At 28.2% G+C, this 12782-nt stretch overlaps 1 protein-coding gene across 1 annotated transcript in view; it reads left to right on the top strand.

Moving 5' to 3' along the window:
• Positions 1-10360: 10360 nt before the first annotated feature.
• The window catches only part of bma (SCY1-like protein bma), a gene marked incomplete at its 5' end in the record, with an annotated part of 221217 nt that continues 218795 nt past the window's right edge, over positions 10361-12782 (top strand). Inside the window, one exon of the mRNA XM_067044709.1 lies at positions 10361-10491. Within this exon, the coding sequence (XP_066900810.1) occupies positions 10361-10491 (131 nt within the window). The remainder of the gene's footprint in view (positions 10492-12782) is intronic.

Genomic DNA, 12782 nt, shown 5'->3' with positions numbered 1-12782 from the left:
GTCCACAGCTCACACCAAATATCCTATCACAACTTCCACATTTTTTTGTCAGGTATAATATTAAAATAGGAATCTATATACAAAAAATATATAAATATATTATACATGAACTGAGTGAGAAATAGAGAGGAGGGAGTATGCATGTGTGTGTGAAAGAGAGAGGGGGGGAGAGTGTGTGTGTGTGTGTGTGTGTGTGTGTGTGTGTGAGAGAGAGAGAGAGAGAGAGAGAGAGAGAGAGAGAGAGGGGTAATGTCATTTTGTCTACGGGCTTCATTTATCTAAAAAAAAATAATAATATCTCAAAATTCAAAAAGTTTCATTAAAATGAAAGCAAACAACAAACAAATACAAACCACTATAGTGGATTTAATTTCATAAGTGGAAGAGAGAAAAAAATATTAAAATAAAATAAGTAGAGGAAGCAAGAGAGTGGAGGTGAGGGGGTCCTTGATTTAGAGTTTAGGAACCAACTTTTCAATAAAAGCAAAACATAAAATAAAAAATAACGTCCCAAGAAATATATTTTTTTTTATTTTGATACAACTTTTTACCAACTGATAATGAATATACTGAGACTTCAACGCATTTGTTTGTACGTTTCAAATTATTGTACATTGGCCCCTTGGCTGTAGATTACCTACAGGATTTCAGAATTTTTCACTGAATGTTGTCTCACCTACTGCCTTCCTAACCAACCAATTCCATCTGGTTTACTGTAATCTGACATGAATTGTTCTAACTATTCAACCTTCTTCTATTTCCATGTACTTTTTTCTGAGTTAGATTAAAATTGTTTACTTCTCTGCAAACGCTAGATTTGAGGACAGGTTAGTAATATATTGAAATCTCAAAAAATACTAATAATATAAGCATAATGCGTAATTTTGGCTGCCACTTAAAGAATTGTTTTTTTTTTTTTTGTTCTGACCTCCTTTATTGAAAATATAACAATACTGATACATACCTGTGTATATAAATATGTATATAATGGTGCCCTTCCTTTGCCATATTTCATAAAGAATTGTTTGTTGTTTTTTTTCATACCCTCCTGTAAAGATTTTAGTGGGTATTTGGTACGTACATATAGGAGTTATGCCTATATTCCATAAATTCCATAAAGAATTGGTTTTTTTTTTCCTACCCTCCTGTAAAAATTTTAGTGGGTATTTGGTACGTACATATATGAGGTATGCTATATGTATAGCTGGGTGTGAACCATAAAGAATTGGTATAGTTCAGATAAGTATAAAAGCAAGAATATGCTATTATATATATTGGGTACTAGGCCACTTTGTGCTCAAGTGTTTTTTATTTCAAAATAAGTTATTTTGACATTATTACTCTTAAATTCTTGCACGTTTTAAATAAATGTATACGCAAGAATAAGATGGGAGAGAAATTAAATAAAAACAATAAAACCTTTGCTATACTAACAGACACTCGTGTAAAAAACAAGAATTATAACTTAAAGAAATAGCAATAAACAAAGAAAATAAGAACAAAACTGAAAAAGCCTACTAACAAAGAAACATATACTCAAGAGAACATTGAATACTAACAATGAAAAATTATCTCTTGTAAAGAATTGCTTTTGTGATTCTTGAAAGCTGTTTTTGTTGTATTAATGATTTTTCCATTACGAGTTTCAAAATTCCTATTACCTTATTTATAATTAAATTTTAGTTTGTTGGTTTTGGTATTGTGTTAGGCTTCTTTATTTTTTTTTAAACTTTATTTAATTGATAGATATTACAATCTGCCACACTATTGTGAGGAATAGGTAATAGTGGTGAATGATCACATTCATACTAAAATAAAATAAAATAAGAATGGAAATAAATAAATAAATGAAATAAAAAAAAATAAAAACGTACATAAAAATAAATAAAATGTCTCTTAAAATATATACAAACAGAAGGATAAAGAAAATGAACACAATCAAAGTATGTGTGTTAGCTTCTAATAACTTTTTAGTTCCTGTACTATACACACTACCTAATACTTGTGGATTATCACAATTACATTTTTGTTTTAATTTTAATGCTATGAAAGTCAAGTTATTTTTTCTATTCTTTTATGTCTCTGCAATTAAACGTTTGTAAATAATTTCTTTTTTTATCAAATTAATTACTTTTTCCATATTTACAGTATATTTAATCAGTTCATTGTTAATGTACTGCCCTAATTTAATATTACGTTGAAAATAACCTTCAAAGGATTTTTTTTATATTATCGGTCCATCCTGGACCTTTTGCCAATTTTATGAAAATTTATTTTCAATGTTTTGTTTATTGTCTTCCTAATTAATATAATTTTTTATACTTTCAATATTTCCTTTAAAATAATGAGTGATTAGTGTTTGTGACGTTTTTTAATTTCCTTTGAATATATTATTATTTCCATTTTTATTGTGTTTTTATGAATTTTATTAGTTTGGATCTTTTGAATGCAAATTTATTTAGCGTTGTTTATATTCATTCAAAGGTAATTTGAATAAAATTCAACAATATATTGCTACAACTTTTGTTATATATTTTTTAAATAATTGATCTTACTTTCTACATCAATAAAATAAACAGCTGAATAAACCCCACTTTTTTTAAAATTAAATAATTCCATAATGCATTTTGTAACTTATTTCTAGTTAACATAATGTAACACAATTTTTAACAAGCTTTACCAAAAACATATTAGACCTAGAAATCAAACATAAACATTCGTTGATATACAATACATGACCAGTCATTAATTTAGTGTATTGATTTAACTGTAAAATACGATTTTAACTATTAATTAACGACACAGGAAAAGTTCAATTAAATTTAGCAAATAAACCGAAATGAACAGGAAAATAAATTTTGTAATTTTTGAAGTGGAGTTATAAAATAACTCAATAATGGATCATATTACAGAAAACTTTAATAAAAAGTGAAAATTGATTATGATAATTATATTATGACTGATATGAAAGAATGATCATATATTATTTAATTAATTTATTAGAGATAATATTTATCTTGTTTTCATTTAAAAAATTCAGAACTCAAAAGAAAAGTAATGAAAAAATTATTTCTACGGGGACAAAATATGTTTTTGTTTGTTCATGAACTATAAATGCTTAGCCCTCTGTCAATCCCAAATAAATTCTTTTTATTTTATTTGAGAAGAACGAGACATAATAAATAGAAAAACCTATCTCGGAAAATCGATTGTAGCTTGAACTATGGAAGGTCATTTGTATGGTTTACTAATTTAACTTATGTTAGATTTGCTCTCTAACGCAGTTTATCTGCCCATCGTCACCTGGTAAAGTTTTACTCAAGATTTAAGTTTTGACGTTTTAATGGAGGGAAATAGATTTAGGAATTTTTATTTTAATTTAGAATTCTGAAATTTTAATTTAGATTTCTGAAATCGCAAACTGTATTGCTGCAACGGGTTCCTAAAAAAACAAAAAAAATGTTGAGTGGTAGACGGGAAATTGTACTCCGTACGCAGGATTGGTTGTCTCATAAGGGATGTACACCAATTATATTAATATAACCTTCAGCGCAAATTTAATAAACAGCGACTTTTATATATAATTAAGGGCATTGAAGCTGGTATGAAATTAAATAAATAATAAGAAATAAAGTGGTAAATTTAGTGTGTTGATAATATCAGCCTGTCATAAACTAAACGTTACAGAGTTAATCGTCAACTTTCAAGTTTCAACTGAGAAATTGCTTTTCTGTGATCTCTTAGCATAATATAAAATTGTAAACTAACAGCTAAATTATCTGTATAAAGCAACCAAAATGGGTTTGATATTTTGTGGAGCAAGGCGAATTTAAAGATATGTAATGATAGTTTATTTTTTTTTTAATTTAAGATTTTTGTTAATTTTAGAATTAAATAAAAAACTTAGGATTTTCCTTATAAATGGTAAATTATGAATGATATTGAAAAAAAAGTGTTTTGAGTGATTGTTATAGTTATTTTATCTTGTAACTGTTGTTATAAAATTTAATAGTTTTATATGGAACTATTATATTATATTCTGTAAGATTCTATTACCATTGATAAACTTCTCATATAACTTAATAAAGTAGTGTTAATAATGATGAATGCAAATAAGCTAAATTAATGCCACATAGCGATATATAATAGATCATGAAAAAAAAAAGAGCTGTATATATTATCATTGATCAATGCAGGAATCATTATCATTAAGCCGGACTTGGAGTTAATGAAAGCCACTGAAGATTGAATGAGGGAGAGATAGCCTGTCACTTAGGTGGAGGGGATGGTCACTGTTAGGGCGCCTAAAAAAATTTCAGGCCTCCAGGCGACAGCCATTTTAATCTTCGAAGAAGGTAGTTAGGGCTGGATAAAGATTGGGTCAGAGAATTGTGAAAGTTAGAATTTTTCAATAAAATGTCCTTTTTTTTATTTGTTGTTTTAGTTTATGAATTACTTTAATGGGGAAGAATCTTAATCGATTAAAAGAAAACGTTATTCAGGTCTGAGTTATTAGTTTATTTTTTATGGTTTACTGAATCTAAAAACGTTATTTTAAAAAAAATCTATTTTTATTTCCTCCGAAAAATATTTCGTTCTTCTAAGTAAACTACTTCAATTTTTAATTATAAGTTAATTTTATCTAATTTAGTCTAGGAAAGAGAAAATAATTTAGAAAAACTAACTTCATTGCCAAAGTAAGAACTATTTTATAGCGATGAATAGAGTAAATATAAAAAGATTTTTAATGCATTTTCAAAATTTTGTATGAAAATTAAGTTTTATGTTACCGTTGAAGTGAGTTACTTTATTACTCCCTAAGGAATTACACTGCTTCAATCACGACTGAAGTTTTGTATTCTGGGAAACTCATAAATGGTAGTATAAGGTGCGAAAGGGCTGGGAGGAAAAGAAGAGAAGTTGTAAATTTTAGTTAAAAGATAATCATAGATTCTTAATGTATTTTTTTTTTTTATTAAACTGGTCTCAAACTTTTGCTAGATTGCAATATTAATTTAAAATCAATTTAAACTAACATACATAATTTATTTTAGATTTTATATTTAATTAAAACTCCTGTTTGATAAGTTTTTTGTTATATTACATTTAAAAAAGAACTATCAGTCTTACTCATTGAAATAAAACTAAATTCTTAATTATTATTTTACTTGTATATATTTTAAGCGATTCTTTTCTTTAATGATGGCAGTATTTAATTGTGTTAATGGTTTAGAATGAACTTTGAACTTCTTTCTGTGGAACTTTGCTCCACTTTTTGTTGAATAAAGTGTAAAGTTTTAATTTCATTTTAACTCTAGAGAAGCTGAGGTATAAATTTTAGACTTTCCAGATTTTCAAAAATAAAAAAGATCAATAAGTGGCCAAAATCTGGTGCAAAGTAAACCACTTCCATGATAGTGATTTTTAGACTCCGCTTGAGATGCTACAAACCATTATTTTAATGTTTTTTCAACAATGTCATATCTCTTGCCTTACCTCAAATTATCCTAATGGATTTTAATCAAGGAGATTGAAACTCCTACAATCGATGAGAATCGATATTACTAACATATGTTTGTTTTTATTTCTCAATTTTTGTTTATTTTAGTTCCATCAATAAGCCATCTTAAACAATTGACTCTGTTTCCTAAATGAAATAAAAATTCCTAATTCAATAGTGTAAGCCTTTCTTACCGTCACTAAAAAAAAAGCCTAAGAAAGAACATTTAAAAAAAATGTAAAACGACAATTTTTATATATTTTTAATGACTTATTATTTATCTGTATATTTATAAATTCGTTTAAAAAAAAAATAATAAAATAATAATAAAATTAATTTTAAGTTAAGATGATTAGAGTGCTACCAATGGATAGTTTCTCTACACGCCTGTAGCACTCCAATTTAACTTAGATCAGATTTACTAAATGTTTTATAATGTACAGTTGTAAATAGCAATAAATAAATATTAAAAAAAAAAGTTTAGATGCTTAAATTGTTTTTTTTATTTATTTATTTAATGTGATTTACATCGGTACTAAATAATAAATACAATAAGTAAATATGTGGAAAGTTTCATTTACACTTGAAAATCTTGGGAAGGAACCACCCACCCATTCAAGTATTAATTTAAATTAGAACGTTCCGTGGCCATCTTCTTCTCAGAAGCCTCGGAAGATTATCAGGGATTGTTAAGGATGAGAGATTAAGAACTAATATGTTAGGATGAGTAAGGAGTTTGTAATGAAAAGACGCATATCTGTTTTGGGCCAAATCTGCAACTAATGGGATGTTAAGGTCTTTGTGGATGATTTTATTTGTAACGTAATAAGGAGCATCAAGAATTTTACGTAGGATTTTGGATTGTGGATTGGATGCGAGAGTAATTTGATGGTTTGGTAGAGCCCCAGAGCTCAATTCCGTATGTCCAAATTGGTCTGATTATAATAGCGTATAATAATTTTTTGTAGTGAATGGGAAATTTAGAGCGTTTGTCAAGTAGGTGTTGTAACATTCGAAATCTATGAGCAGTTTCTTGTCGTTTCAGTCTTGTATGTGGATTCGAAGTAGGTCTCTTGTCAAGATGGAGTCCTAGGTATCGAATCTGTTCAACAGGCGTTAGTAGATTATTTAGAAAGGATACTGTAGGACAAGAGGGTAGAGGTTTATGACGGAGAGTAAAGGTGATCAGGGCCCTGTTTCATAATAAAGTACAAACTAATACTATTAGTCTTGTAGATTTATCTTAATTCAATTACACAGACTTGTTCAATAGTAGCTTGTACTTTAGTATTTTTTAATTCCTGTAATATCACTAACAGTCATCCCTATCATGAAAAAAATAAGTATTAGTATTATTACAACACTAGTTTCTACACTTGTACTATTAACTAATACTATTAGCTTTCATTATAAACAGGACCCTGGTGGGATTTGTCAGGATTTTTATTGATTCTCTAGTTTTGACACCATTCTTCAATGGGTGTTATGTGTGTCTGTAGTGTTTGGATAAATTGTATACATAAAATTTTTACTATAAATTACATTTGATTTGAGTTTACCAGTTTTATTTTATTATTATTATTTATTATTATTATTATCATTTATTATCATTATTATATATGTTGACGAATGGGAGAGTCGTGCATAAATAGTTGCACGTTTACCATTATTGAGGTCGTGGAGCAAGTCAGGTTTATGACAATAATTTTTGACTTGAATTAGAAGAAGGACAACAACCAGTCACTTGCAAAAAAGCAATATTTTGAAATCAGGAGTTGTCCTATACAAAAAATAATGCCAATCTTGGAAGCATAAAACTAAATCGGGGGAAAAAATCTACCTCTAGGATTAATTAATATAAGCCACTAAAAAATAAAATTATTAGTTATTAACGGCCTGTATCACTCATCTAAAAGGACAATGGATAACAATCGCTTCAAAAATATAAAATACAGGTAGGTGTAGGAGAAAATAAGACGGTAGTAGGAAATTTATTACTGAGCCCTGTAAATGTTCCATGACCCAATAGCCAGGTCCTGTCTTTTATTACCCCGACAAGCAAGCTTTTCTGTTATATTGCCCCAGGGGGCGTTAGAAAATACAATCTGTTCCCAGATATAAAATTACTTCACCATTAAACAACTATTGGAAGAAAATTTATTTCGACCTGTATATACCCTCGGCAGTAAATTTTTAAGTTATTGTTTTAAAATATTGCTTATTTATTAATAAATAAAAATAATAAAACAACAGTTTTTAAAGGCTGGATCACAATATACCATCAGATAGGATTTCCAATTCAAATGAAATTGGTTAAATTCTTAGGACACTTAATCTTTTATTTTTATTTTAATTGTATGTTTTATTAAAAATTGACAGCCGTTTCTTTCAAGATGTCATCTATCTTTCAGTTGAGTGTCTATAAGAAATTTTAGGGGAAAGAAAAAAATTTATATTATTTATAAAAAAAAAATTTGTCGGGCGTTGAAAACATTTTGCAGGGCAATAAAACTTTTTTAAATTAAAATTTACATCTAAAAAAAAATCGATAAACGTACGCTTTTGGAATGGTTGTGCATTAAATTACATGGAAGAGGAGATAAAGAAATTAGTTTATAACAATATCCAATCATTGAAATTTTAGAAACATTTACAATTAATAAGAAGAAAGGAATCAGAAACAAACAAATAAGGCCTTTTATACCTAACCCCGATTAATCCTATTTCTTTTTTTGCATTGGAAGTCCAGTCTAAGATGTCTTCTTTTCGGGATGTCCCGGATCAATATTTAGGAAAATCAAAGTAGAGATTGTTTAGTCACTGGAAAGCCCCCTTCAAATAATTATCACTAAGACGAGTTCTGTAGTTTTTAAAGAAAATATTTTCTTGTTCACTATACTACAAGTTCCCTATTCAAGGAAACAAAAACGCATAAAAAAAAAAAAATTAATTTTGTTCTTTACTGTAGAGATTTGGAATGTTGTCCAAAGAGATTAGATAATTTTTGTGATTTTTTGGTCTACTTTAAACGCCTTAAATATTGATATTGCTAAATACTTAAGGGGTACACTGTATCTGGATAAAATGATTCGTCTAAATATACTTTTTAACTAAGTTAAAACGACCTTGTAAATTTTCCTGTCAGGTTGAATAAAAACAACTTCAATCTCTACTCCAAAAAAATTTTTTTTGGATCGACTTTGGCATTTGATTTTTCATTGGAGTACGATAGTAATTAATGCGGAAAAAAAATTTTAAGACCGACCTTAAATTGAAGATAACAAATTAATTTTTTTTTTTTAAATGAAACTAACTTCATTTAACAAGCATATATGCTTTTATTTATTTATTTTTTTATTTTATTATATTTTATTTTATTTTTTTACGGAACGGCTTTTCAAAACCACGCGAATATCATTACTTTTTTCTTTTCACTTTCTCTCTTCTTCTCTCCCAGTATCTTCTCATCATTTCTGCGTGCCTTTGCTTCCTCTCATCCAACCACGCTGTACCTTTCCGTTTTTCTTTATTTGCCGCAAGAACATTTATTTATTTCAATTTCCTTCCATACTGTTCTCTATCTAGGCAGTCCTTGTCTGTTATTTTTAATTTCTATGTCCCCTCTCTCATTTGCTTCACATATCCTCCTACGCTCTTATATTTAAAAAAATTTCTAAACACAAATCTATTTCATACTTAGAAGCAATGTTTACAAAAACCCCTTATTCCTAACTTTCCTTCCCAACAGATTTCTTTCCGTTCGATACTGATTAGAGGTATTTTCTATAATCGCATCTCTTAATTACAGAATCATGAAATTCCTTGCAGTTCGATCAGCTTAAAAGTGACACACACACAGATGACACAGCTATCTTAGACTTCAAAATCCATCATAAGCAAAGGTCCTACATCACTTACATCAGTATCTAATTAGATTGGCTTGATTATTTCATGATAAGAAAACCCCTACTAAGCGATGGAAAATCACATTGCCCTTGTGATCTGAAACGTGTCCTGTAGTTTTCTTTGACAACACACAAATTACACCAGCTCAGAATTCTACCTTGAACTCATTTTTCATTATTCGGTGAAACATTGGAAAAAACACAAACCCTGAAAAAAATATTAGGACATATCTATTCATACATTTACTTAGCGAAACCTATCATAGAAATTCAAACATATATGAAGACAAATTTACATTTGAACGTACTTTTCTTTGTTTAGTTTTCCATAAATTGCTTAACTAAACCCCTTAGACATTTTTTTTTTAATAAAATAAAATATCATAAACTTTGAGAAGTTGCAGAAAAAAAAAAAAAAAAAAGTGTAGTAAGCAAAACTTGAAAGTTTATTCAAACGTTTTGGAGAAATGGTAGATTTTCTTAAAATTTGAACTGTTTATAAAATAAAGTAGATATAAAACAAAAAATATAAATAAACTTGGTTTTAAAATAAACCTAAGAAAAATATAAACCAATATTTACAATTATTGTAAGATTGATAATTATACTTAAATATTGTAAAATAAAAATGTATTAGGGTGCACTGCAATAGAGTGGATGGATTTAACAACGACATGGTCTGCCTCCCTAACAAAAAAGACATTTTTCTTCCTTTTTTTTATGGAGAAAATACAACAATTTTATCTTTATTTAATTTATGACTATCAACCAGATTTATTTTGTGAAAAATAACTCAATAAAGAACCTGCATCTCTTGAATCTAGTTGGTATTTGTCGCACTGTTTTTTAATTAAATGTTGTGGAAGGAGGTGGTCTACATTACGCTCAACCACCAGGTTACCCACCGTTTACTTTATAGACGTTAAATAACCTAATATTATTCTTTTTTTTTCAGTTGGAAGACCAGGTTAACAACGTGTTGCCTAAGGTGCCGATACCCCTACAAGAGGCTGCCAACAGGTTACTCAGTAAGGAGGCTCGACTCCGACCTACTGCACAATTGTTAACCTTAATCAAGTATTTCAGGTATGTTTTTTTAATATGAGTTCTTCAATTAGGAATTAAAGGATTAATTGATATTCAATGAATTTTTATGTTGCATTTGAAGTCTACTAACAATTCCTCAAGTTTGGAACATTATTTATAGCACACTCAGTATATTTTACTAAACAAGCTGAGGTAATGGAATAGCTCATTCCTAGTCTTCGTGGGTTTCAGGAGTGGGAATAATATAGTATGGAACTCTTATGCAGTATGGAAATTCCTTATCCTTAAAGAGGAATATTACAAATTTACTATGTGCATTATTCATTTCCAGTACAATGGCTTTAATAATACAATTTATACTTAGTGGTTGAATGGAATATGGTCCGGGTACGGTAAAAAAAAAAAAAAAAACTCAAATAGTAGAATTATACTATTTTGTTTAAAATAGTATACTACTACTAATTTATTTAAAATAGTATTACTATTTAAAATAGTATAATTCTACTATTTGAGTTTGTTTTTTTTGACCGCACCCAGACCATATTCCATTCATCTATACACACGGTCAATCAACAATCTTCCTATATTTAGTGGATATTGGTTTTTACTAACATTGTTTATCCAGGATGTCGTAAAGGATCGGTCTGTTAAACATATATAGATCTAACTGTTTTCCTTATGTTAATGTAAACATGCGCATTCCATTCCCATTTATTCTGCCAACCCACTGGTCAGAGGTTTGTGAATGACCACATCCTAAGTAAATACAACAGAATGTGACACCGCTGTGATATTCTGGAGTCGCCATTCTCTCGAGTGTCCATTCACCACTCACAATGGATGTTTGTAGAATAGCTTGTTCAAACTATAACTATAACTATAGTACTAACATTTATCGATTGTATCAATGTGGAGGATTTAATTAGCACTAAAGTCTCAATTATTGGTTCATCAAAATACCATTTATATGCAAACAGATTTTATGTTTAAAAAATTTTAATTACACAATTTTCCTTACAATCATAAGATGATGATAGATATTTAATTTAAATTGTGAATTTCTATAAATTTTGTTTTTTGATGAACTAAGAAATTTTCTCTTTAAAATCAATCCAGGAAAATACTTATAATTTATAATTAGAGACAAAAGTGGTATCTTTTTATGTACTTTGTCTTAATATGTATGTAAATGTCAATTAATTATATGTACAATAATTAAAAGAAATTGTTAATTAAAAATTAAATTGTGATTTATTAATAATAACATAGGCTTCATTGGTGTTTTTACCGAGAAAGTTATTAATTGAAGAATTTGAGAAATATATTTTCTTCAGCAAAACAAGTATTACCTAGATCAGAAAAGAAAAAAATAAAGTTTTGGAACATAATATTACAAACATCAGCTTTAGCGTGGGGTCTATTTTTTAGATACTAAGTTGGATTTTAATTTTAAAATGATTAAAATGGGACCGAAACGTTACTTTAACAAAGTTATGTGTTATATATGAAAAATTATATGTAATAGTTTCAGAAAATTTAACATACCTGCTTATCATAGCTTATATGTATCATCAAATGGCAACCATAATTTGAATACTGTTTAACTAGATTTTTTAGTACTATTATTACTATAAAAAAGAAACGAAACGTTACAAAGAAATTGAATAAATAAATAATTATTAAAATTTGCTGAAGTAGTAATAAGGTTTGTTAATTTTATTTAGTCAATATAATATGTAATCGGAAATATCTTATTAACTGTAAATAAGAATATAAAGTTTTTTATTTAGTAATATTTCTATTTTATTGAGCAAGATTGTCCTTAGAATTAAATAGAAAATGTGTTACACTCTCTGATGTGGATCGTATCATTCGGCTTGCAACGGGATTCACTTGTCGTAAACTTTGACTTTAGGGGAGAGTTCGATCACGCATGGTAACAAGCAATATTGAACAATCATTTGTGCAGATCACCAGAAATATTCACAGATAAGCATAATACTCCTTTGATGAACCATAAAATCCATTCTCTTAGAAAGAGTAAATCCGACTAAAAGAAATTTAAAATCCGTAATAAAATTCATAAAAAATAAACTTCAATTCACATGACGATTCGAAAAATATGACTGTTTAAAATACTCAGAACATTCTAATTAGATTAATTAAACACTGAATTTCTATATCAGAAACCTAGATGTCTATGAGTGCACATTTAGAAGTAACATACGACTATATTTACGGTGGGTTTCATTGACTGTTAACTCTTGTTGCATTCGTAACTGGCGTGAAAAATAAACAGAAGACAAAAAGCTGAAACCATGAAAATTAGA

Source organism: Halyomorpha halys, unplaced genomic scaffold (assembly GCF_000696795.3).
Source record: "Halyomorpha halys isolate HHAL.00 unplaced genomic scaffold, Hhal_1.1 Scaffold1166.1, whole genome shotgun sequence".
In the NCBI taxonomy this organism is placed as follows: domain Eukaryota; kingdom Metazoa; phylum Arthropoda; class Insecta; order Hemiptera; family Pentatomidae; genus Halyomorpha; species Halyomorpha halys.
This window is presented reverse-complemented; position numbering and strand designations above follow the sequence as displayed.